The sequence below is a fragment of the Vigna umbellata genome, chromosome 1, assembly GCF_029865625.1.
Source record: "Vigna umbellata cultivar VRB3 chromosome 1, Vumbellata_1.0, whole genome shotgun sequence".
Lineage (NCBI taxonomy): Eukaryota > Viridiplantae > Streptophyta > Magnoliopsida > Fabales > Fabaceae > Vigna > Vigna umbellata.
In genome coordinates this window covers 53,841,508-53,864,461 of record NC_142165.1, presented here as the reverse complement: position 1 = coordinate 53,864,461, position 22,954 = coordinate 53,841,508, and the positions used below count along the sequence as shown (strand labels likewise).

The 22,954-nt window shown below is 32.9% G+C and overlaps 3 protein-coding genes across 4 annotated transcripts; 2 read left to right on the top strand and 1 right to left on the bottom strand.

Annotated features, from left to right (window-relative positions):
* Positions 1-12,775: 12,775 nt before the first annotated feature.
* LOC124837646 (protein DESIGUAL 2-like) lies at positions 12,776-13,619 on the bottom strand. Its single transcript, XM_047313074.2, has 3 exons — positions 13,459-13,619; positions 13,182-13,387; positions 12,776-13,107 (listed from the first exon to the last, which is right to left on the bottom strand). The coding sequence occupies exons 1-3, from the start codon at positions 13,555-13,557 to the stop codon at positions 12,891-12,893; spliced, it is 522 nt and encodes a 173-aa protein (XP_047169030.1). The 5' UTR covers positions 13,558-13,619; the 3' UTR covers positions 12,776-12,890.
* Positions 13,620-15,731: 2,112 nt separating this feature from the next.
* LOC124837631 (protein HEAT-STRESS-ASSOCIATED 32-like) lies at positions 15,732-18,290 on the top strand. Its single transcript, XM_047313065.2, has 5 exons — positions 15,732-16,017; positions 16,188-16,379; positions 16,501-16,711; positions 17,674-17,897; positions 17,996-18,290. Exons 1-5 carry the CDS (start codon positions 15,892-15,894, stop codon positions 18,110-18,112), a joined length of 870 nt encoding a protein of 289 aa, XP_047169021.1. The 5' UTR covers positions 15,732-15,891; the 3' UTR covers positions 18,113-18,290.
* Positions 18,291-20,151: 1,861 nt separating this feature from the next.
* On the top strand, positions 20,152-21,895 carry LOC124837574 (uncharacterized). 2 transcript variants are annotated; one of them, XM_088103764.1, is made up of 3 exons: positions 20,152-20,309; positions 20,432-20,509; positions 21,296-21,895. In XM_088103764.1, the coding sequence occupies exon 3, from the start codon at positions 21,320-21,322 to the stop codon at positions 21,617-21,619; it is 300 nt and encodes a 99-aa protein (XP_087959890.1). In that variant the 5' UTR covers positions 20,152-20,309; positions 20,432-20,509; positions 21,296-21,319; the 3' UTR covers positions 21,620-21,895. The 2 variants fall into 2 exon arrangements, with proteins under 2 accessions (XP_087959890.1, XP_087959889.1); XM_088103763.1 differs by having other exon boundaries at positions 20,153-20,309; positions 20,432-20,526.
* Positions 21,896-22,954: the final 1,059 nt, after the last annotated feature.

Genomic DNA, 22,954 nt, shown 5'->3' with positions numbered 1-22,954 from the left:
TTTAATGTTTATATGTTTGTTTCTCCTATTCTGTTTTTTAAAAACAAGCTTCTCCAACACCTTTTGAATCCAAATATATTGGCAAGCACGGGATGCAGTAGTTATATACTTAGCTTTTGTGATGAACAATGTGATTACTGATTATTTCTTTGGAAACCATGAGACTGTTATAGAGCCAAATAAAAATCCAGATTTAGAAGTACTCCTTCGATCATTTTTATCCCTGACAAAACCACTATCAGAATATGCTACAATCTTTGTGTTTTCCTCCTTTTTGTAGTGGATGTCTAGTTCAGTTGTTCCCTTCAAATACCTTAATATTATTTTGGTTGAACACTAATGAGACTGGACATAAATCTATTGATCAAGATTGCTTCATACATTAAATATGGTCGATTTTTGCAATTAAATACATAAGACTATCAACTACTAGTTTGAACAAAGTTGAATCAACCTTGGTTCGTGCATCATGTTTTGAAATCTTGTGCTTAGAACAGTTAGATTCTTAACTACGCTACAATTTTCCATGCCACACCGTGACAACACTTCTTGAACATATTTCTTCTTATATATAAAAATTCCACTTGAACTATGTATGACTTAAACACTAAGAAAGTACCTTATTTTTCCAAAATTCAACATATCAAATTTTGTTATCATGGAACTTTTAAACTCATTACACATACTCTTATCATTTCCAGTATATATAAGGTCATTCACATAAATACTTACAATTAAAATTTTACCTCTCCTTTGATTTTGTAAGCAGTGTACCTCAAAGACATCTATCAAATTCATAATGAACAAAATAAGCCTTTATCTTGTTGTACTAAACTCTTGATGCTTGTTTAAGGTCATAAAGTGCCTTTTTAATTTGTAGACTTTCTATTCTTCACCTATTTTCACAAATCCATTTGGTTATTGCACATAAATCTCTTCCTTAAGTACACCATGAAAAAATGCATTTTTCACATATAGCTGAAACACATTTCAACTATATTGTACTGCTACAACAAGTATTAAGTGAATTGTGTTAAGTTTGGCCACGGGAGCAAATATCTCTTTGTAACCCACTCCATATTGATGGGGGAAAGGTCAAAAAATATAACAACTTAGAAAAGAGTAATAATGCAATGAAAATTCAATCCCCCTTCTTGCGAGAATCTGTGAGGAGCACCAAACAAATAGAACAAAAAATATAATCCAAAGCACAAAGAGACACCAACAATTTTTAACATGGAAAACCCCTCAACGCAAGGGTAAAAACCATGAGTTGTCCAGACCAAAGAAAAAATTCACTATGATCAATAACAGGGTACAAAAGAGTCTCCAATAATAATACCAAATGATATTTTCAATAAGCAGATTTAACTAAGCACAAATGCTTACAAATGAGAACAAAGAAGATGAAAATTCTCCAAAATAGGGCTGCTAGTGCAGGATCGATTTCTCTCAAGTTACACCTCAGATTGACGATCCGAACGGTTAGAATGAAGAACCATATGGATAGAACCCACTACCCAAAAATCAGCCCGATCCAACGGTGAACAACCTTACAGCGACGAAAACACCAATGCCGATTTAGGGTTATGCGGGAATAGCTTTCTCTCTTCCTTTTTCTCTCACTTGGCTTTTGCTTCTCTTCAAATTACTCTAATGTGCCCTACTAATCTGACCCATCTCTATTTAACCTAGTGAGACATAAAGGTCCACATTATTTGGGCCTATTCTCCACATAAGAAGGGAACCCAATAACCCAACAAATCTCCCCCTCACGACTATGTGGAGATATCCACGAAACCGGCGATCTCACAACAAACTTCAAACTTTCCTCTTGGCAATGCCTTGTTCGTCATATCAGCACCATTATCATCTGTATGAACTTTAGCTAATTCCAACAGCTTAGCATCCAAAACACCATGTATCCAATGATACCTCAAATCAATATGTTTGGATTTAAAATGAAAAGTTGGATTCTTACCAAGATGAATAACACTTTGACTGTCACAATACAACAAGTATTTCCCTTGCACAAAACCAAGCTCCTGCAAGAATTTCTTCACCCATAACAACTCCTTACATGCTTCAGTAAGTGCAATGAATTTTGCCTCAGTAGTAGACAACGCTACACACTTTTGCAACTTTGATTGCCAAGCCAAGGTTCTCCCTTCAAACTGAATCAAATAGCCTGAAATAGACTTTCTAGAATCAATGTATCCAGTCATATCTGAATCTGAGTAACCCACCAAAGTAGGCTTATCACCTCCAAAACAAAGCCTTAAACCACTAATACCACGAAGATGTTACCAATGAGGAGCATTGATACTTTGAAGATAAATGATTTTGATGATGCTGCAAGAAATAAACTCGAAGAATCAAGTTATAATTGTTTTAAAAACACTTTTGTCGTTTGCAAATGTATTAGGAAAGATTTTAAACATGTAAAACTTAGAAATCTCGTATATTTAAGATAGTTACGCGTAATAATCGATTATGTGAATGGAATAATCGATTATCATGAGCTTTCTTGAAAAATCATTTCGCTCTGGAATAATCGATTATTACTTCAAATAATCGATTATGATGAGAACTGCCCAAGTTATTGGAATAATCGATTGTTACTCAGGATAATCAATTATCACTTTTTGAAAAACCCTGTAACGGACTTGAATAATCGATTATCACTAACAATAATTGACTATCACTAGCAGTTGCAATGTGTCTTTTCAACTTCAGACTAGTTGGCTATATATAGTTATTTTAAAACCCTTAGAGGGTTAACATGAGCTTTTTGAGAGTACAGTATAATCTGAGGAAATTCCAAAAAGCTAGTTCATTGCATTGTCTGGTCTTGTGAATAGGAGAAGCTCGCGCTTTGTGTGTCAAAGGTCGGAGCAATTCTCTTCAAGTTGGCAAAGTTGTTATCTTCCAGTTCGTTGGTTAAAGGAAGATTGTTTCTGCACTATTCCGATTCGTTGGTCAAAGGAAAGTGTAGGTTGTTCGCTTTCGGTTCGTTGGTTGAAGGAAGCTCCCTTCCGGTTCGTTCATCGAAGGAGGTTTCATCTTTATATTTACAATCACTTTATTGTAATCTGTTAAAACCAATTTTAGTGAAAACGTTAATCGCTTTTTATAGTGATTAACAATTGGACGTAGAATCTTTTGATTCAAACCAGGATAAAAATCTTATGTGTGAATTGTTCTACTCCCTACACTCTTTATATTTTCCGCACATCAACCATTCGATAAAATTTCTCTAAGAAAATAAATTTTCTAAAAACGAACTATCGTAACTTGATTTGTGATCGTAACACGCTTTCCGCTATTTTATTCCGCTGCGCGACTCGACGATATCGGTTGTACTGATACCGACAGAAGATATCTCAAAATCCATTTCACATCATTTCAATGCTTTCTACCTGGATTTGACAGAAATTTGCTAATTGTACCAACAACATGTGCAATATCAGGCCTTGTACATACCATTGCATACATAAAACTACCCACCGCAAAAGTATAAGGAACTTTGCTCATATCTATCTTCTCAGCTTCATTTGAAGGACTTTGTTTAACACTCAACTTAAAATGAGTAGCAAGAGGAGTACTTACAACTTTAACATTTTCCATTTGGAATCTTTGCAACACCTTCTGGATGTTGTACTCTTGTGATAGCCAAAGTTTCTTCTCTTTTCTATCACGAGTGATACTTATACCAAGAATCTTTTTAGCAGCTCTCATGTCTTTCATGGCAAATGACTTGCTCAATTGCTTCTTCAACCTGTCAATTTTAGATACATCTTTCCCAACAATAAGCATGTCATCAACATATAACAATAGTATAATGAAATCATTCTCAGAAAATTTTCTGAAAAAAACACAATGGTTAGAAGTAGTCTTCTTGTAGCCTTGCTCACACACAACATACTCAAACTTCTTATACCACTGCCTCGGAGCCTGCTTCAAACCATATAGGCTTTTTCGTAGCCTACACACATAATCTTTCTTGCCTTCAACAAGAAAACCATATGGTTGCTTTTTGTAAATCTCTTCCTCGGAAAGTTGTCTTCACATCCATATGTTTAACCTCTAAATCGAAAGTAGCAGCTAAATTTAACACAATTCTGATGGATGTCATCCTCACCAAAGGTGAGAAAATCTCATTGAAGTCAACACTCTTTCTTTGTTTGAAGTCTTTCACCACTAATATGGCTTTATATCTGGTAGATGTAGAATTGTTATCTTGCTTCACCCTGAAAATCCACCTATTATCTAAGGCTCTCTTACCCTTAGGCAACTTCACCAATTCATAAGTGTGATTATCATGCAGAGATTTCATCTCATCCTGCATTGCATCCAACCACTTTTTCTTTTCTTCACTTTCAATGACCTCCTTATAACATTCAGGTTCTTCCTCATCAGTCAACATCACATACTCACTAGTAGAGTACTTCTTAGAAGGTTGTTTTAACCTATCACATCTTCTGGGTTGAGCTTCAAGTAGCTCAAGTACATCACCAACCATCTTGTGACACATCATGTTCCTCTTCATCAACATTATCAATAGGAACATCCAAGTCATCTCTAATCTGTTAATTATCAATATCACCATGTTGTTCATCACCATGAACATCAATATCCAAATCATTAATAGACAACCGAATTGGATCAAAGTCAGCCACATTGCCATCTTCCTTAGATGTAGACTTCTCCACCTTATCAATATCTTCAATGGTTTGATCTTCCATGAATTGCACATCACGACTTCTAACAACTTTCTTTCAACGGGGTCATACAACTTGTAGCCAAATTCATCCTGACCAAAACCAATGAAGATGCATTGTCTTGTCTTCACATCTAACTTAGATCTTTCATCCTTTGGAACATGAACAAATGCTTTACAGCCGAAGACACACAAATAATCATAAGTAACATGCTTGCCAAACCAAATCTTGTCTAGCACCTCAGAGTTCAAAGCAACTGCAGGACTTAGATTAATAACATGCACTGTTGCAAGCAATGCCTTACCCTAGAAATGCTTAGACAAATTTTCTTCAGAAAGCATACACCTAACTCTTTCCATCAATGTCATGTTCATCCTCTCTGCTAAACCATTCAGTTGAGGAGTTTTAGGAGGAGTCTTCTCATGTGCAATACCATATTGTTTATAATAAGCATCAAATGGTTCACAATATTCACCACCATTGTCAGTACGAATGCGCTTCAGCTTCTTGCCTAACTGCCTCTCAACCAAAGCATGAAATTCTTTAAACTTGTCCAACACTTGGTCCTTTCTCTGTAGTGCATAAACCCAAAAGCTTCTTGGAACAATCATTAATAAAAGTAACAAAGTAAAGTGCATCACTAAAAGACTTTACCTTCAATGGGCCACAAACATCAGAATGCACCAATTCAAGCAACTCTGACTTCTTGAAAGGAGGATGCTTCTTGAAGGATACTCTGGTTTGTTTACCAGCCATGCAGTGAGAACATTTCTCCAACTCTACACTCTTCAATCCTAAGAGAACATCCTTTTTAGCTAAGCAGTTAAGACCTTTTTCACTGATATGCTGAAGCCTTCTATGCCACAAAGATGACTCCATATACACGACATTCACACTATCATTAGCAACCAAAGCTTTTGTCAAGTAAAACTTAGAGTTTTTCTCCCCTTTAGCCACAATCAAGTTACCTTTGGTGAGTTTACACTTTCCAAAACCAAAGTGGTTATCATATCCACTATCATCAAGTACCTGCACAAAAATCAAGTTAAAGCGAACATTTGGAGCATGTTTAACTCCTCTAAGCAACAATTGCATCCCCATGTTGGTTTGCAAGTGAACATCACCAACACCAATAACCTTAGACACCCCATCATTACCCATCTTCAATACTCCAAAATCACCAAGTGTATAAGATGTGTAGAACTCCTTCCTAAATGTAACATGTAGTGTAGCACCACTATCAATTATCCACATGCTCTCATCAGATACAAGATTAATAGTGTCATAATCACAAAGACAAACAAGGTCACCACATGTAGTAGTAGTAACATGATCACCATCATCATTATCTCTTTCTCTTTGCTTACCCTTTTTGTCTTGCTCTCTTTCTTCAACAAAAAACAATTCTTCTTTATATGCCCTGTTTGACAATAATGACACTCTATATTCTTGTACCGAGACCTGGACTTGCTTCTGCTTTTATCTCTACCACTATTTTGTTCTTTCTTCTGGCTTCTCCCCCCTATGCTCTATAATAAGCACTTCTGAATAAGATGAAGTACTCTGTGTCTTCCTTCTCATCTCCTCATTAAGGGCACCACTCTTTTCCATTTGCAAAAAAATATACCATTAGGGGTAAGACTTATCATGGAAACCTGAAATGTCTCCTACAAATCCGGTAAAGAGTTTAATAGGAATAAGCTCAATAGATTATCATCAAATTTTATACCCACTCCTGCTAATTGATCACAACGTCCTTAAAATTCACTCAAGTGATTTAAAACAGGAGTTCCTTCCTTGTACTTCAACTCCACAAAATTTTTCAGCAAGTACAATTTATTAGTCCCTGACTTAGAAGCATACAAGGACTCAAGCTTATCCCAAAGGATTCTCGCATGTGTCTCATTAGCAACAAAATTATAAACATTATCATCAACAAACTGCTTGATAAATTCATATACTTATTGATGTTCAAAATCCATTTCTTCATCTGACTTGGATTCCGACTTATTGGAAGCAAAAACTGGAATATGCAAATTTTTAACAAATAGCAAGTCTTTCATCTTGCCTTTCCATAGGTGATAATTTTCTCCATTCAAAGGAATCAATTTTGTGTGTGCCTCCATCATTCACGCAAACTAAACAGTCCCTTAACCAAAGAGCTCTGATGTCACTCTGATGGGGGAAGGGTCAAAAAATATAACAACTTAGAAAAGAGTAATAACACAGCGGAAATTCAATCCCCCTTCTTGCGAGAATTTGCGAGTTCCAAACAAATAGAACAAAAAATAGAATCCAAAGATAAAGAGACACCAACAATTTTTAACGTGAAAAACCCCTCAATGTAAGGGTAAACACCACGAGTCGTCCAGACCAAAGAAAAAATACACTATGATCAATAATAAGGTACAAAAGAGTCTCCAATAATAATACCAAATTGTATTATCAATAAGCCAATTTAACTAAGCACAAATGCTTACAAATGAGAACAAAGAAGATGAAAATTCTCCAAAATAGGGCTGCTAGTGCGGGACCGATTTCTCCCAAGATAGACCTCCGATTGACAATATGAATGGTCAGAATGCAGAACCATATGCTTGGAACCCACTGTCCAATAATCAGATCGATCCAACGTGAACAACTTCACAGCGACGAAAACACCAATACAGGTTTAGGGTTATGCGAGAATAGCTTTCTCTCTTCCTTTTTCTCTCACTTGGCTTTTGCCTCTCTTCAAATGACTCTAATGTGCCCTACTAATCTGACCCATCTCTATTTAACCTAGTGAGACATAAAGGTCCACATTATTTGGGCCTATTCTCCATATAGGAAGGGAGCCCAATAACCTAACACATATTGTTGTACATACCCTTTATGCTACTAGTCTAGCTTTAAACTTGTATATTTTTCTAGTTTCTTTAAATTTGGTTTTGAAGATATCCATTTGACTCCAATTGGCTTTACTTCTCTGAGCAAATATGTCTACTCCAAAGTCATATTTTTCTCTATTGATTCCAACTCTTTTGCTATAATATTTCTCCACTTCTCACTCTCAATAGCTTCCTCAAAAGGGATTGGATAATTTTGTGACCATCATTACATTTAGGTCATTATCATTTGAAGGACTTTCTCCACTTTCATAATCTTTCATCCAAACTAGTTCACTTTTATTCCTTCTACCCTCCCTGAAGTCTCATAATTAATAGTTTGGGTTATTATCATTGACTATGTCTTATGTTTATACTTCTGTAATATGGATTTGCACCTTTCATCTTGCGAAAGGGTATAAATGTGAATCTCTTCGTCTTTCAGAGGCGGTGGAAAAAATTGGTCTCTTCGTCCATCAGGGGCGGTAGGAGAGATTGAGATTTGAGTGTTGCATTTTCCTCTTGCAAGGGAGTAGAAAGGGATGAATGTATCGTCCGTAGGGTTCCGACTCATGTAGAATTTAGTGTTGAGGTGAACAACTTGGAACAGGGGAGATAGGTCCGAAACTGCGGTGAAGGACCACTCGAATCGTCTTGGTTTGGTAGACTAGAATGATGCAGTGAAGTATGGAAGTTGACATAGGCACGAGTTGCCTTTAATTGATAAGTGGTGTAAAACTAATGAGTTAATCATGATTCTATTTAAGGGAATGTATGTATGGTTATTGTATTGGTTGTTAAAGTCTTATTATGCACTGATGTTGTTTGATGTGATTGAACTGTAATAAGAACTTAACGATTATGATATAAATGTTATATCGGTGATTTGATGTTTATTTTGTTAACTCACCCTTGCATGTTGTGGTTGTAGTTTCCACCTATGACGATCGTTTTTATACGAAAGCAGATGATATTGTTGATAACCTAATGGATGCTTAAAGCGGTGAGTTGATTGCGAGAGTTAGGGAACATGGGCTTTTGTTTGGAATAAAATATTTTATTGGGAGTTTTATTTCGTAATCAATTAGAACTATGATTTTTTTTGGCTAATTACAAAGACTTATTTAAATTGAATTTCCACAATAATATTATGTTTTAAAAATTTTTAATTTTTACTCATGATCGTGACATTCAAAATTGGGATGTTAAAATTAAATTATTTGTAAGTTTTATTACATCATTTAACAAACTTTTTTTAAATGATTCTTTTGTTTAAATGCTTATATGTTCAACATTGTTTAGATACAAAACTTTAATCTTCAATGTTTTGCTAAGTGTATACTTAGATGTTTCTTTTTGCTAGACGTTGTTTGTTAGACGTTGTTTGTTAAACATTGTCTGTTAGACGATATATGCTAGAAAACGTTGTTTTTGTAAAACATCATTTAATAGACGATTTATATTGATAAACACTTATTTTGTTTAACATTGTTTGTTAAACTTCAAAATAGAAAATGTTAGACGATCTCGTTTCTTTAAACGATCTCATTTCTTTAGAAGATCTTGTAACAACAATATATCTGGTATGTCTGGTATGTGACAATGTCTGTTAGACGATATATGCTAGAAAACGTTGTTTTTGTAAAACATTATTTAATAGACGATTTATATTGATAAACACTTATTTTGTTTAACATTGTTTGTTAAACTTCAAAATAGAAAATGTTAGACGGTCTCGTTTCTTTAAACAATCTTATTTCTTTAGAATATCTTGTAACAACAATATATCTAGTATGTCTGGTATGTGACAATCACAAGTTTGGAACTCCCAAAATAAGCAACATCCACCTAAATGAGAAGGTATGCCAATATATTTCTAATGTTATTCTTTCAATATTAATTATATTTTACTTTATGGCCTATCTATTTTTGAAATCCTTTTATAGAGAAGTGGATTTTGTTAAATTTATTGTATTTTGACATTCTATGATTAGATTTTACTTATCCCTTATATCAAGTTGATGCAAAGATTTAGGAACTAGACTCAATTGAAAATGTAAAATCAAGAATTAAAAACAATCACTAGTATAATAAGAAGAAAAGACACCGGTTAGTTTTGCTTATAGGCATCGGTTCTGCAACCGAGGCATATGTGGGCGAGGTAAAAAGGGTAGGCTTTATGCCTCGGTCGCGGACCGAGATAAAACGAGATGAGATTATGCCTCGGTTCTTAGATAATCGAGGCAGTAGTGTGTTTTTTTTTTCAGATTTTAGGACTCGGTTGATACTATGCCTCGTTTTACTTTATTAGGTTGCAACTCTTTATCAACTGCTAAGGCAGCATACACAATGGAAGCGTGCTCTTTAGATCCAAAATCCATTTCCATGTCACAGGAGAATTCCCATTGCGGTTGGTCATGTGGTTTAGTGGAAGCCATGTGTAAACCTTCAACCCGAGGAGTGAACGACAGAGGAACCTAAAACGGAGTGGTGCAAGTCAAATTGTTTTTCAGTACGTACCAGAAAATCCCAACCCGAGATCAAAACAAACCTAAGATTTCCCAATTTCACAAACCCAATTTGATAGAACCCAAAGGTTACAACTTTTGAATGGCAATCACCTGTACTTGTGATTATGAGTCTTCACTGGCCTCAAGAATAATGCCAAAATCTGCAAAATTTCACAGATCTAACATTGTTAAACTTCATCTTTATTGGATTAAGATATGAAGAAGAAGCAGAAGAACAAGAGTAGATGAACACCTTCTGCAACGAGCCAGGAAGCTCCCTTAAGGTTTCCAATCACAGAGGGCTTCGACGGCTGGAGGAAGATTGTCGGTCTAGGGCGGCAGCGACATTCCATTAAGGGGTGAGAGGGTAGTGGCGACTCGCGGTGAGGAGTTTGACGAAAAGCGTCGCGGTGGCGACGACGGAGGGCTCGCCGATCTAGAGCGGCTTGGCGATTTGGGCTTGGCGATCTGAAGCGGCTTGGCGATTTGGCGATGGCGATTTGGAGCGGTGGATGAAGATGAAGATAGAGAGGGGAAGAATGGTGGAGGCAACTGCGGCGGAGGCTACAACAGCGAGAGAGGGGAAGAATGGGAGAGCACAGAGGGGAAGAAGGGAGAGCACGAGAAAGAAGAAGTTGTTAGGCTGTGTAGATGAAAAAGATCAGAGAAATGAAGCGAAGCCTAACTTGCACATGTGTATAGACAACTGTTGTCTGGCATCCCGAGGCAATAGGGTCTTTTCATAAAGTTGTTAAACAAAATATCTGAATAGGACAGAGGTATAAGTCTCGGGTCTTCTTCTAACCGAGGCAATATCACCATTTTGCCTCGGGTCAAGGTGTAACCGAGGTATATAGCCTTTTACGCTTCGGGTTTTGCATAATCGAAGCGCATATGGCGCGTTAGATTCAACTTTTTTCACTAGTGAATAAGAAAAACTTAGATAAAGAAAAACCTCATACTCCAGTATTTGATAAGTCTAAAGATGATGGCCATAAGAATTGGAAATTTCTGAATAACATCACTAAGACTAAGATGTAGTAAAAAATCTTAACATAAATAACCTGTTATTTTAGTGAAAAATCCCGATCTTCGTTATGAATTCCAAAAGGTTATAAATACCTATTAAAAGAAATAACTTTGGTGAAAAAAATCCTGATCTTCATCATCGACTCCAAAAGATTATAAATACCTATTAACTTATCTCATTGGTAACTAAATAGAACAAAATTACTGTCCCTATATTCTAATAATAGGTAGTTTGTATTAGTAGTCATGTTTATACATTTTAAATGGTCTTGGGTTCAAATTCTAATTATAAGCATAATATTAATATTTTTATTTTACTACTCTACTCATATAATATTTGTAATAAGCTGGGTCTCTTAAAGATGTATTGTTGCATGTGTAATTTGTTAAATATATTTAGCTAATTGTATTTCTGCAAATGTTTTCCCAATTTTTTTAACATCTTGTCCACTTGAATAACACTTATGTAAAAAAATAGTTTGAATTTCTTGATATAAGGCGAATGATATTTTCGGAAATTTCTTCCAGAATTCTTTGTTAACATCTTTTGATTTTCACTTTAGTAATCAGTTATGCAAAATTCTTTGTCACCATTTAACTATGTTGTTCTTTGTTAATAGTATTTGTTGTTATATTAATTTTTTCAAAACTAATTTTGAGACTTCTGGGTATGTGGATAGTCGTTTAGCCATTTCCTTTTAATAAAAAAATTGGACCACAATGGCTTTTGGTTGATAATAAAGTTAACGTAAATGTAAGTTTTCAATTTATTAAATTTATAATTTTCAAAAATTTCCTTTCGTTGCTTGTGTATCTTGTATATTTCAAATCCATTTTCGTTACATTAAAATGGCTAAATTGTCCATTTGTTTTATGCATTGAGTACATCAATTTTCGTTTTACTTTTTTAAGAATATGTGTGGATAGTAATTTATGAAAGATAATTATCTCATAATTCAAAAAATAAGTAAATAAAAATGTATATTTATTGGCCAAATTAATATTTTCTTTTCAAATATAGAATTGTCAAACAATCTCCCTTCAACGTGCATCAGGTGTTTAAAATTTAGCATTATAAGAAAAAAAAAGGTTTTCATCTTTCCGCAAACAAATCATTGTCAAAATACCTTGCAGTGAATTATAGCGACCGTTATATATTCACTTTCCAGACTCAATCAAAAGGCAAATGTAAAGTTACGGATATTATCGATGTGAGTAAATTCATTTGTATTCCAAACCATTATTGTTCATTGGTGACTTTGGAGCACTTTTAAGGTGCAAATTACGAAATAAAATATTGTGATTCAAATTCTTTTTCAAAATTTTGATATAATATATATATTATTTTTTTATTCATTCATTATTGATTTGTTATTTGTTGATGTATTCTAAATCTAATAAAAAAATAGTATATCTATTGTGTCAATATATTATAAAAAAAATATATGTCAAAGCTCAAATTGCTCAATAATTATAAAAAAAAAATATGTCAATATATATCAAAATCTAGAATAATTATACGCATGTGCGTTATTTTAGATTTTCTTTTGTCATTTTAAAACTACATTATTACAACTAAAGATTTGAGTTACTAATTTAAGAAAAGTATAACACAGTCATGAAGCATTGAGTCCTAAAAATATGGAAGTCTACTAAACAATAAAGTGATTACTCATTCATGTAACAGTGTAATGAAAATCAGAAGTTAAATGGTACATTTCTTATCTAATGATGGTGTGATGGTATAAGAAAGAGAATGGTGTTTAAGGGTGGCTAACAATGGGGTTTCCTTGTCTCTTTTCTTCCCTCCTTGTGGCAGTTACAGAGACATAATAGACAACGGTGAACAACCCATGTACGAAGCACAAAATCCCTCCAATCGATAGAAAACGACGATTTGACATTCCACACGATTCTCTTGATCTTGAGTTGGCTAAGGTCCCTAATATCAGCAAGGAGAAACCAATTGCCAAAACCATCCTGCAATCAATCAACACCACTTCAGTATCAACATGGTAACATATGACATGTCGTGTTGTAAAAGACATATATACCATGATAACAAGAAAAAAGACACTGCTAATTGTCTATTGGCTGTGGCTCTTTCGCATTCTTCTTTTGAGCGCATGCAAATGCACCCACCAAGCAAGTGAGCAAATGCATGAGCAAAGGCCAAGAGAACGGAAGCAGCAACTCCTAGCTTGAAGGCTCCGAAGCTGGGGTCTCTACACTCCAGTGCCCACATCTTCAACTCCTTAACCTGTTTCCATCGCAAAACATGATAACTAAGACTTCTCTTCTGTCACCAACATTCAAAATTCGGATATATACCTTGTTTTCGGCTATTTCTGCTTGAATTCCAAGTATGCCAGCTGCAACATCCAACACCAAGACAAGAATGCAGACAAGGAAGCCATAGTTTTGGGCCATTTTCACAAAATTCAAGGCAAGGCAGATAACTTGTTCATAACTCCTTACTTTAATAGTGGAGCAGTGTCATATTTAATAGAGGAATAGGAATAAAGGTTTGGTGCATATTATGATATATGCATGAAATTAGCTGTGATCTATGGGTGAAAGTTGCTTTCCTCTTCAAGTTTACTTTATTCTTCGTTTCTCTTTTCCTTTCTCCAATATTCCTTCCATGAGGGACACGGAAAGCAGAGTCACCAAGGGAACCTCACACACGTCTATCATTCTTTTATCTTTTTGATTCATCCATCGTCACCAAAAAGACATGTAGAAACTCTTGATTGAGATCAATAATTTAAAAAATTTTGTAACTTTGATTCATAATATAAGTAAATTCTTCATCAAATTTATTAACACTAAATTAATATATAAATAGTCAAACATTTAAAACGGATTGAAAAACATATAAATTTGATAGGCCACTAGAATTAATATCTTGAGTGATATGGAAAGAAACATTCAACCACACTCCTTGGAAAACAATATATTTTAACTTATTTATAGTCAAATTTGTATTATTATAAAAATTTAAAGAAATTCAAACTATTAAGAAATTTATATTTTTAATTTAAAGTTAATTGTTGTAAATTGTTTCAACTATTTTTTTTAATTAAATTTGGATTGTCACCTTTGACCAGTTCGAAGTTGTTTCAAGTAAATCGAAACAATTTTTCCAATAAAAGTTGTTTAAATATAAAAATATCAATTTAATACAAGTTTTATTGACACAGAGTTATTTATAATGAACAACTTTCATCAATTTATACACATTTTCTTTAAATTAAACAAGTCATTTATAGGACTCGTTAAAATAATACTTTTATTTATAAATAAAAATTTATTTATAAACAATCCTCGGAAGTTATTTTCACTAAAGACGTTTGAAGCACTTCTTAATTAAAATGATTCAAGTATTTTTTATGCATTTACAATTCACATTGAAATAAAATTTTTATTTCTAAACAAAAGTTTTGTGAATGATTCTTAAGAAAAAAATTTCTATCATCTCTCACTCAATTATTCAACTATTATTCAACTACTTTCCCGCATAGATATTGTTTTGGTATGGTTGGGATCTCTAACTCAAAGCATTCAAAGTTATCTGTTCCATCATCCATGTTACACCATTCTCTTTCTTTTCTTTGTCCTAGCCGTAAGGAGAATGCTTGCATAAGACATTCTCACGCGACTTTGCTTAATAATCTTGTAATAAAGATTAGTAATTAAAGTTAATTACTTATCTTTGTCACACATATATTTATAAATTATTATAATGAGCCTACCATTATGTTTGACTTATTAATCACTAATAAATGACATTATTCATATTAATTGTGAATCAATGATTATTATTTTCATTAACTGCTCATTAATAATTGTTATTGTTCAAATTAATTTTCAGATTGATCCATTATTTTCTCACGAGATGTCCAGTCCTTTGGCTGACTGAGTGATCTACATAAAAATATATTTTTTTTTAACTTTTTTATTCTGTTTGTAAAAATCTTTTAAAATTTCAAACTTAAATAATCCTGTAAAATCCTGAGATAAAATAAGAAAATTACCTTAAATATAATTCTCATGCACTATAATCTTTTAAAATTATTCTTATATCATCAAAGATTGTATCTTATAAGAAATATAAAATATCCATATTATACATTAATATGCACTTTATTTATATAACATACATACCCGAAATTTTACATAACCTACACTTATATTGTTCTGCATTGTCTAACATTTTCATTTTCTAAAAATATACTGTTTTCCTTTTTTAATACTTTTACTTTATACATTCTTTTATTATCTAATTTTAATTTTTATATTTTTAATCATCTACTCCTTATATTTTCTCTATATCATCTAACATTTCTATTTCCTCAATTTATAAATCTCTTATAATAATATGATATACATTTATTACTTAAAAAAACACAAAACAACATACATCGATATGTGCGAATTGCAAAATAATTTGAATAAAAAAAACATTTCATAACTTAAAAAAAGTTAAATTATATTAAATTTTATTTTTTCAACTAATTAAATTATTACATTATAAACACGTGTAGCAGCGTCGTCGTTCTTGTGTTGGACGAATAGCAATACCTGTTACAGTCTTTATATTTCAAGCGTTTTCTAGAACCAGCTACATCATTCTCCCCTGTTCTCTCGATAACTACTCCTATCTTCTTTCTCAGGTAAGATAGATCGCGTTTGGGAGAAAGGAAGGGAAAATCCAAAGCTAAGAAACAACGGAACTGGAATCTCTCTCGTAACTACCTAACAATGGCTGAGTCCCTATGGAAGAAGATGTACGCGTTTAACGAGGATCGTCTCGACAAGCCTCGTCGTTTCGGCGTCACCGAGATTCCAATCCCCAATTTCAGTCCTTTCTCCCACAACCTTCTTCAGGTAACACGATTTTCCTTTCACTTCGTCACACTCTTTTTTCTCCAATTCCGCTTACAAGGTTGTCTTTTGATCATTACTATCCATTACCATGTTCCCTATGTCGCTACAATTTTCTTTTATTAATTGACCTAGCTGTAATTAGTTGTGCTATTTTGGAATGTTTATTGCAGGATATTTTTGAATCTAGAGGGGAATATGTTGATGGGTTGAAGTTATCCGGAGATTCTTACAGCTTGATGCCAAAGGCTACTATCAAGCAAGTGATTGACCTAGCCCATCAGCACGGCGTTTATGTTAGTACTGGTGTTTGGGACGAGCACGTGATTCCGAAAACTCCATCAGATTTCAAAGAATACGTGGAGGTCTCTGCCCGGCTTATTCAGTAATAAATTTTGTTTTTGCTTTTGTTTTTTTTGTGATGTGGTTTGTTTCGTGATTGCTGGAGTAGTGGTTTCGTTGCATGAATTTTTTATGTTATTATAGGAATGCAAGCAGTTGGGGTTTGACACAATTGAGCTTAATGCTGGTTCACTCGGGATTCCTGAAGAAACCTTTCTGAGATTTGTTCGCTTGGTCAAAAGTGCTGGTCTGAAAGCTAGACCTCATTTTCAAGTGAGGTTTAACGAGTCTGATATTCCCAAAGGTGGTGATAGGGCCTATGGAGCTTATATTCCCCCAGAACCTAGATCATCTGGTAAGGACATTTAACTCTGCATTTTGTGTACGTGCCTGTCTCTCTCTCTTTCAAGGTGGTATTAAACATATTTAGGCCTTCTTAGGGATACTGAATTCTGGAATCTGAATTGTACCAATAAGGTATACTAAGAGAGTAAAATTCTATACATAACAAGTGACGTGATATTATATTAGGAGTTTAATGGTATTACTTTAAAGATAGTTAATGAGTAATTAACAAGTCTACATATAAAGATTAGTGCTTGGATGAGATTATTAACTGTTTTACATCATTATTGTAAAACCTATTTTTAATACTGCTTGCTGATATAATTTTCGTGAGTGCCGCAAGGGGATTCACTAATTCGATGTTGACAGAGATGATATGATATGATATGATATGTTATTGTTAAATAATGTATCATACATGGACTGGCTGTTCCTTTTTTAAGGGAAATACAATGCATATAACTTCATCAAGTGTCGAATGATGAATTGAGGCTTGGTTCCCAATCAAATGACATGCATTGTCAACTAAAATCTAGATTATGATACAAATATATTGTGAATTTGTTCCTAAATTCCATCAATTTATTAACAAATATATATGAACTTTGTCGTAAGAAAGTTCACACGGAAGATCAAATTTAAATTTAGAAGTTGAAAGGGGTTTTGGTTCCAATTTGGATAAATTTCTTAATCAGAAGGATGAACGTATGCCTATTACGGATTCCTTCACTTTGTCAATGTATATAGCATCAAATGGGGGGAGGAGGAGGAGGTGGGTGTCCAGCACCGTATTGCATATCTTTATTTGAATACGTTGATGCTGGACATATTAATAGTTTTAAGTGCTACTATATTTTGTTTTGAATGGTGTTTTGTGAAATTCTCAGTCACTACCGAAGGTTGATTAGCAATGAAAAATGTAGAATCAGCGCAATGTATTGGTTAAACCTTGGTTGAATTTTTTTTCCTCAGAATTTGTAGAAGATGTGGACCTCTTAATCAGAAAGGCTGAGAGATGTCTAAAAGAAGATGCGGACATGATAATGATTGATGCTTTGGGTGTTAGCCAACATGCTGATAAGATGCGTGGAGATATTGTTGCCAAGATCATAGGGCGCCTTGGTCTTGAGAAGACTATGTTTGAAGCATCAAATCAGAGAATCTCTGAGTGGTTCATCAGACAATATAGTCCAAAGGTAATGCTCAACTAAATAATTTTATTTAGTTACAGTTACTAGACAAGAATAAAAAACCTATGTAACAGATTTTGGCATTATTTTTCCGGTTTGTTCAGGTGAACCTCTGCATTGATCATTCGCATGTGCTGGACGTGGAATGCATCAGAGGACGCAACTCGGGTAGCAATCATGCTTTTGTCTTTGGCCCTTCATCGTTTTCTGTTCTAAAGTGAATGGGGAATTCGTATAGCATAATAGTATCCGCTGGGATTGATTTGTTTGTGTTACTATTACAGTACAAGTCTTGAGTTGGTGTGTTAATATTTCCTTTAACGAGTGAAAGATTGGGAAAGTTATGATGGAGAATGAAGTAAATGTAACATTGTCTTCCATGAAATTTATTTCCCTTAACTTTGTCTTGGATTATTATTCATTGAAAAAACACCTAATCCTAAGAAATAATAAATGTCAATGGAGATAGAATACAAAAGAACAAATAAAAATAATTCCGTATTAATGTCATGTTTAATAAAAATAATTTACCTTGAGTTTCAATTTCTTGTCAATCTGGACGGTTAAAGGCTTTAGCTGCATTTTTTGGGCCAATACAGAGTGTTTTTCCTCTGCTCATGGGGGATAATTTTTATCTGTCACTCGCCAATTGGTTTAATAGTTTCTAAATTATAAAAATTAACCTAAAACTATAAAAAAATGTTACTTTATTATTGAAGTTAATAAATGTTAATTATTTTATTATTCTTTTTTTGCATTTCAAAGTGGTATTTAATATTAAATTTTAAATCAAGTTAACTTGTGCTTGCTTTTGAGAATTAATTTAATGTGTTATTTCATATAAATGATTTTGGTGTTATTTGTGTTTCAGCATAATAAATTTTAAGAATGACAAAGATGATTTTAGATTTTTTTGCTGAACCACATTAGTTAAGCATGATTACTATATCTACTAGATTGATACAATTATTAGGTTTCTTTGTCAACCCTTAATCAAGAGTTTAGTTTGTGTTGGGCAATGAAACAATTATTAAAATTTATTGATGTCATCATTAAGCATAAGAGTTTAGTTTGTGTTGGACACTTCAGAGCAAAAGTCAAACAAATAATTTAATAAGATTTCAAATATAATGGGTAAATTTTGATTTCGTCCATTGATTTTTTGTTATTTTAAAATAATTCAAAAATTATTTCTAATTTTTTTAAATAAGGTTTAATCTCTAAAATTTTATATTTTAATTTTTAAATTAAAAAAATAGTTCTTTTAATTTAATTATATTAATCTTTTTATATGTTAAAAGGTCTTTTAGTTAGTATTTATATTACCTAGTTTAGTATATTTTCGTTAACCAAAAAATATATTTGACACATAAAAAATTAATATAATTAATTAAAAAATTTGAATATAAATTAATTTTAATTTTAAGGTCAAAATTTGAGTATTAAAAAATATTTAACCATTTTTTTTGCAGAACACGCAAATATACACCAATATCATTTATTTAGTAGATTTATAAAATGAAATTTATGTAATTTATGTAATAAAATTAATAAGCAAAAAGATGTGTTGAAGAATGTAATGCTGATAGCTTTTAGTTTTCAGTAAAATGGACGTTCTGTATTTTGTGAGTTATAAGATATTTTCGTTTAACTAAGTGTACTAACTCAGTAAATTAATATTAGAATCAAAATACCATGTTATTTGTTAAAAATTAATAACGGTAATTAAATATTATTAGTTGATAACATTTTGTAATTTATTGTCTCGACTGACAAATGCATTAAGTACAAGTTTACATGGGAGCTTGCGTCTATTTATTCTATACAACTCTTTAAAAAAAATTATTTATAAATGAAAAAAATAGAATAAGTTTATTTACAAACTAATCTATTAATTAATTTTTTTAATAATATTTCTACTTTTTTTATTCATGTATTAATTAATTTTATCTACTTTTATACTTTTTTTTTCTAGATCTAGTTTGGTTGGATAAGGGACCTCAAAATTCTTTCAAAACTTTTGTATTAAAATTTTGCTTTATGCTAAAAATTTCTTCCACGTAATTTATTTAATGGCATTTATAGGCAATTTAAATTAAACTATACAATGAGTAATGGAAGTATAGAGCTACTAATTTTAAATATATATATATATATATATATATATATATATATATATATATATATATATATATATATAAATAGTTAGAAAATTTTGGTAGCTAAGGGATTGATTTAAAATTAGAATTCTCTTAATTTTTGCTTAGCGTAAAATGCCGTTTAATGTTATTGGTTGAAGATGGTTCTTCTCACATGGCATCACACTGAACACCAAGAGCTTTCCATACATATTCGTTACATTACAACCTCAAAGCTCTTCACGAAAGAAGCGTTTTTTCCCGACCTTCGAAATCAAGGGTAACGCCTTTTTTTCTTCTCTTATTCACTCCTCTAACCTTATCATCCATCATTCTTAGCCTTTTTCCGCGGATTTTCCGATCCCTTCTCTTATTTTTAAACCTTCCTATCTTGTTACGTAGGCATTCACAAAGGGGGGATTTTTTTCCCCTACGGCTGTTGGAGCAATTAATTTTCCCAAACCAGCTGTTTTGGTTCAGGTGCTCTTTCGTACAAGGTCCGTTTAATTTTCAGTACGTTCTTCATTTTCTGAGCTAGTTGTGTGCGTTTTGCGTGATTGGTAATTGTCTTGTTTTGATTGGGATGTGGGTTGTAGAAGATTGGATCAATGGGGTTAAGGTAATTAGGAATTGCCAGCAGGTTAGTTCTGACGGTGGGTGAGGTTTGTGTTAAATCTGCTATGCCGATTGGTGGGGAATGCAAACGTGTTGAGGCGTTGTTTTTATTTTTCTTGTGTTGTGCTACTATTATCTGTTGAACGTTGATTTTCTTTTCCCACATGTTATTGCAGTTGTGGCTGTTAGACTAGGTCTTGGATTAAAAATAATTGATGAAATAAAAGGAAAATAATGGTAGGATTTATCGTGGATTGTTTAATGTGGGGGCAACCTGATACTGTTCTCTTCTACATTGCATCTCTACTAGCCCTATTTTAATGCATTCGGGAGGACCAAAAGTCCATGTTTTTGTGAACAAGCTATTCTAAAAATATATTTAAAATTGATTAGCAAGTATATGCTATCCTCCACAAAAAAGAAAATAATCCAATTGGAATCACGTGTGCCATTAAACTTCATGAGAAAAGGTATGTCAAGAAAGACTAATAATATTCCAAATTGTACAGTTTTTGATTGAATCCAATGAAGTTGTATAATCCATATAGCTAAACTAAGTGCATCTAACGGGATAAGACTACGATTGTTGTTCATATTGTGGATTGAATTTTCTCTGAGTGCTGCTAATTGTGAGATATTGTACACATTCAGGCAGTGTAAGTGATTGTAGAAGCCATGGTTCTTGACTCCATTTTGTCTACTCCTGTTCTGAGGTCACCATCTTTCAAGAGGCAGTTTGCAAGGCATGAGCTGGGTAGTTGGTCAGCATTGGTGAAGAGGCACCTGTTCCTCTTATCTGCTCTTGCTCTACTGACTGTTCTCTGTATCATATATCTATATTTTGCGATTACTTTAGGGGCCGCCAACGATTCCTGCTTCGGGTTGAGTGGACCTGAGAAAGTCTCCTGTCAGATGGACCTTGTTAAGGAGGTGTCTGCAGCCAGTGGCAAACTGAAAAGGCTCAAACAATTCTGATTGTTTTTATCTTTCCCTTTAGGTGACATGAAATCGAAATATAATTTTTCGACTCAATGTTAGTATCATATGTATTATTTATGCTAGCATTTTGTGAGCCAAGATGTACGAAATGCATGTGGAAAGCAATTTCTTGATTGCTAATTCCATGGGTTGCTTTATTCTACCTAATATGAGATCGTTGAGCGCCCTAGCAGACCAAATGAAGCTTGACTTTTAACAATGTTTATGTATATGGACTAATTTGAAACTTCATATTCTCTTTTTGTGTGATTCGATCGGTTCATTTTCAAACAAAATTTGTAAAACTTCTGAGAATCATACTCCGGTATAACTTACTGCATATTAAACATATATCACTATTATTAAATAAAAATAACAATATTCATAAAATTTATTTTTAATAGAATATTTTTAAATATTACTTTTATTCTCATTAAGTGATACTGATAAAAAGTTAGTGAAAACACATGTGTATTCACTTTTTTTTATACTTAAATTTTAATTTAATCTTTATTTTTGTTTTTTCAATTTAGTAATAATATTATTCTTTTGTCTAATTTAGTTTTTATTTTCATTAATTTTTGTTTAATTTAACATTTTTTAGCACCATTTAAATAATTAAAATATAAGTCGCATATTACTGTTCTTTTTTGTTTATGTTTTTTTTAATTTAAAGAAAAAATGTCTACATGTTAATTGGTATAGACTAACTCAAAACCATTGGTTTAAAATTTTAATTTCACGTAGAGTATTAAAAATAACATCAACTATCAAACAAAATTTTACATTAATCGATTATAAAATAAATTTATTATATATATATATATATATATATATATATATATTTATAAAAATATACTAAAGGTGTTTGTAAGAACCTGGAAAATAGAGTAATAGAATAGATAAGTGGATTGAAATAATGAGAAGAGCTTCTTAATTTTAAAATAATCGTATAATATAGATATAACTTACTAAAGCTCAGTTCATTATCTAAATCACTTCATCTCACTAAAACCTCCGTTCTCTATTCGTTCTCTGCCTTCTCTCTAGCTTTTCTCTTCACTGAGCTGTTGGATTGACGATTAGGAGGTGCCCAGACATCCACGGCGTAGCGGGCTTCATAACTGACCGATCAATTTTTCGATTCCAACGGGTAAGTTGTTCTTCATAGACCATGCAATCTTGTCTGGTCTTGAACCAAGACCATGCAATCTCTACTGGTTGCATGTGTTTTGTGTGTTCTCTTGTTCATTCTCTGTCCAATTCTAGCTCTAAGAGCTGTTCTTGATCACCAATTGGTGATTTGTAGGGTCCTGTTGAGTTTCCTTGCGG

Bases quoted from the DNA above. Each gene is read 5' to 3' on its own strand.
- LOC124837574 (XM_088103764.1), top strand. From the start codon at position 21,320: ATGGTTCTTGACTCCATTTTGTCTACTCCTGTTCTGAGGTCACCATCT.
- LOC124837646 (XM_047313074.2), bottom strand. From the start codon at position 13,557: ATGGCCCAAAACTATGGCTTCCTTGTCTGCATTCTTGTCTTGGTGTTG. The intron at 13,388-13,458 runs GTATATATCCGA...CGATGGAAACAG, and splicing joins CAGAAATAGCCGAAAACAAG to GTTAAGGAGTTGAAGATGTG. The intron at 13,108-13,181 runs GTATATATGTCT...GATTGATTGCAG, and splicing joins TCTTTTTTCTTGTTATCATG to GATGGTTTTGGCAATTGGTT.
- LOC124837631 (XM_047313065.2), top strand. From the start codon at position 15,892: ATGGCTGAGTCCCTATGGAAGAAGATGTACGCGTTTAACGAGGATCGT. The intron at 16,380-16,500 runs GTCTCTGCCCGG...ATGTTATTATAG, and splicing joins ATTTCAAAGAATACGTGGAG to GAATGCAAGCAGTTGGGGTT. The intron at 17,898-17,995 runs GTAATGCTCAAC...CGGTTTGTTCAG, and splicing joins TCAGACAATATAGTCCAAAG to GTGAACCTCTGCATTGATCA.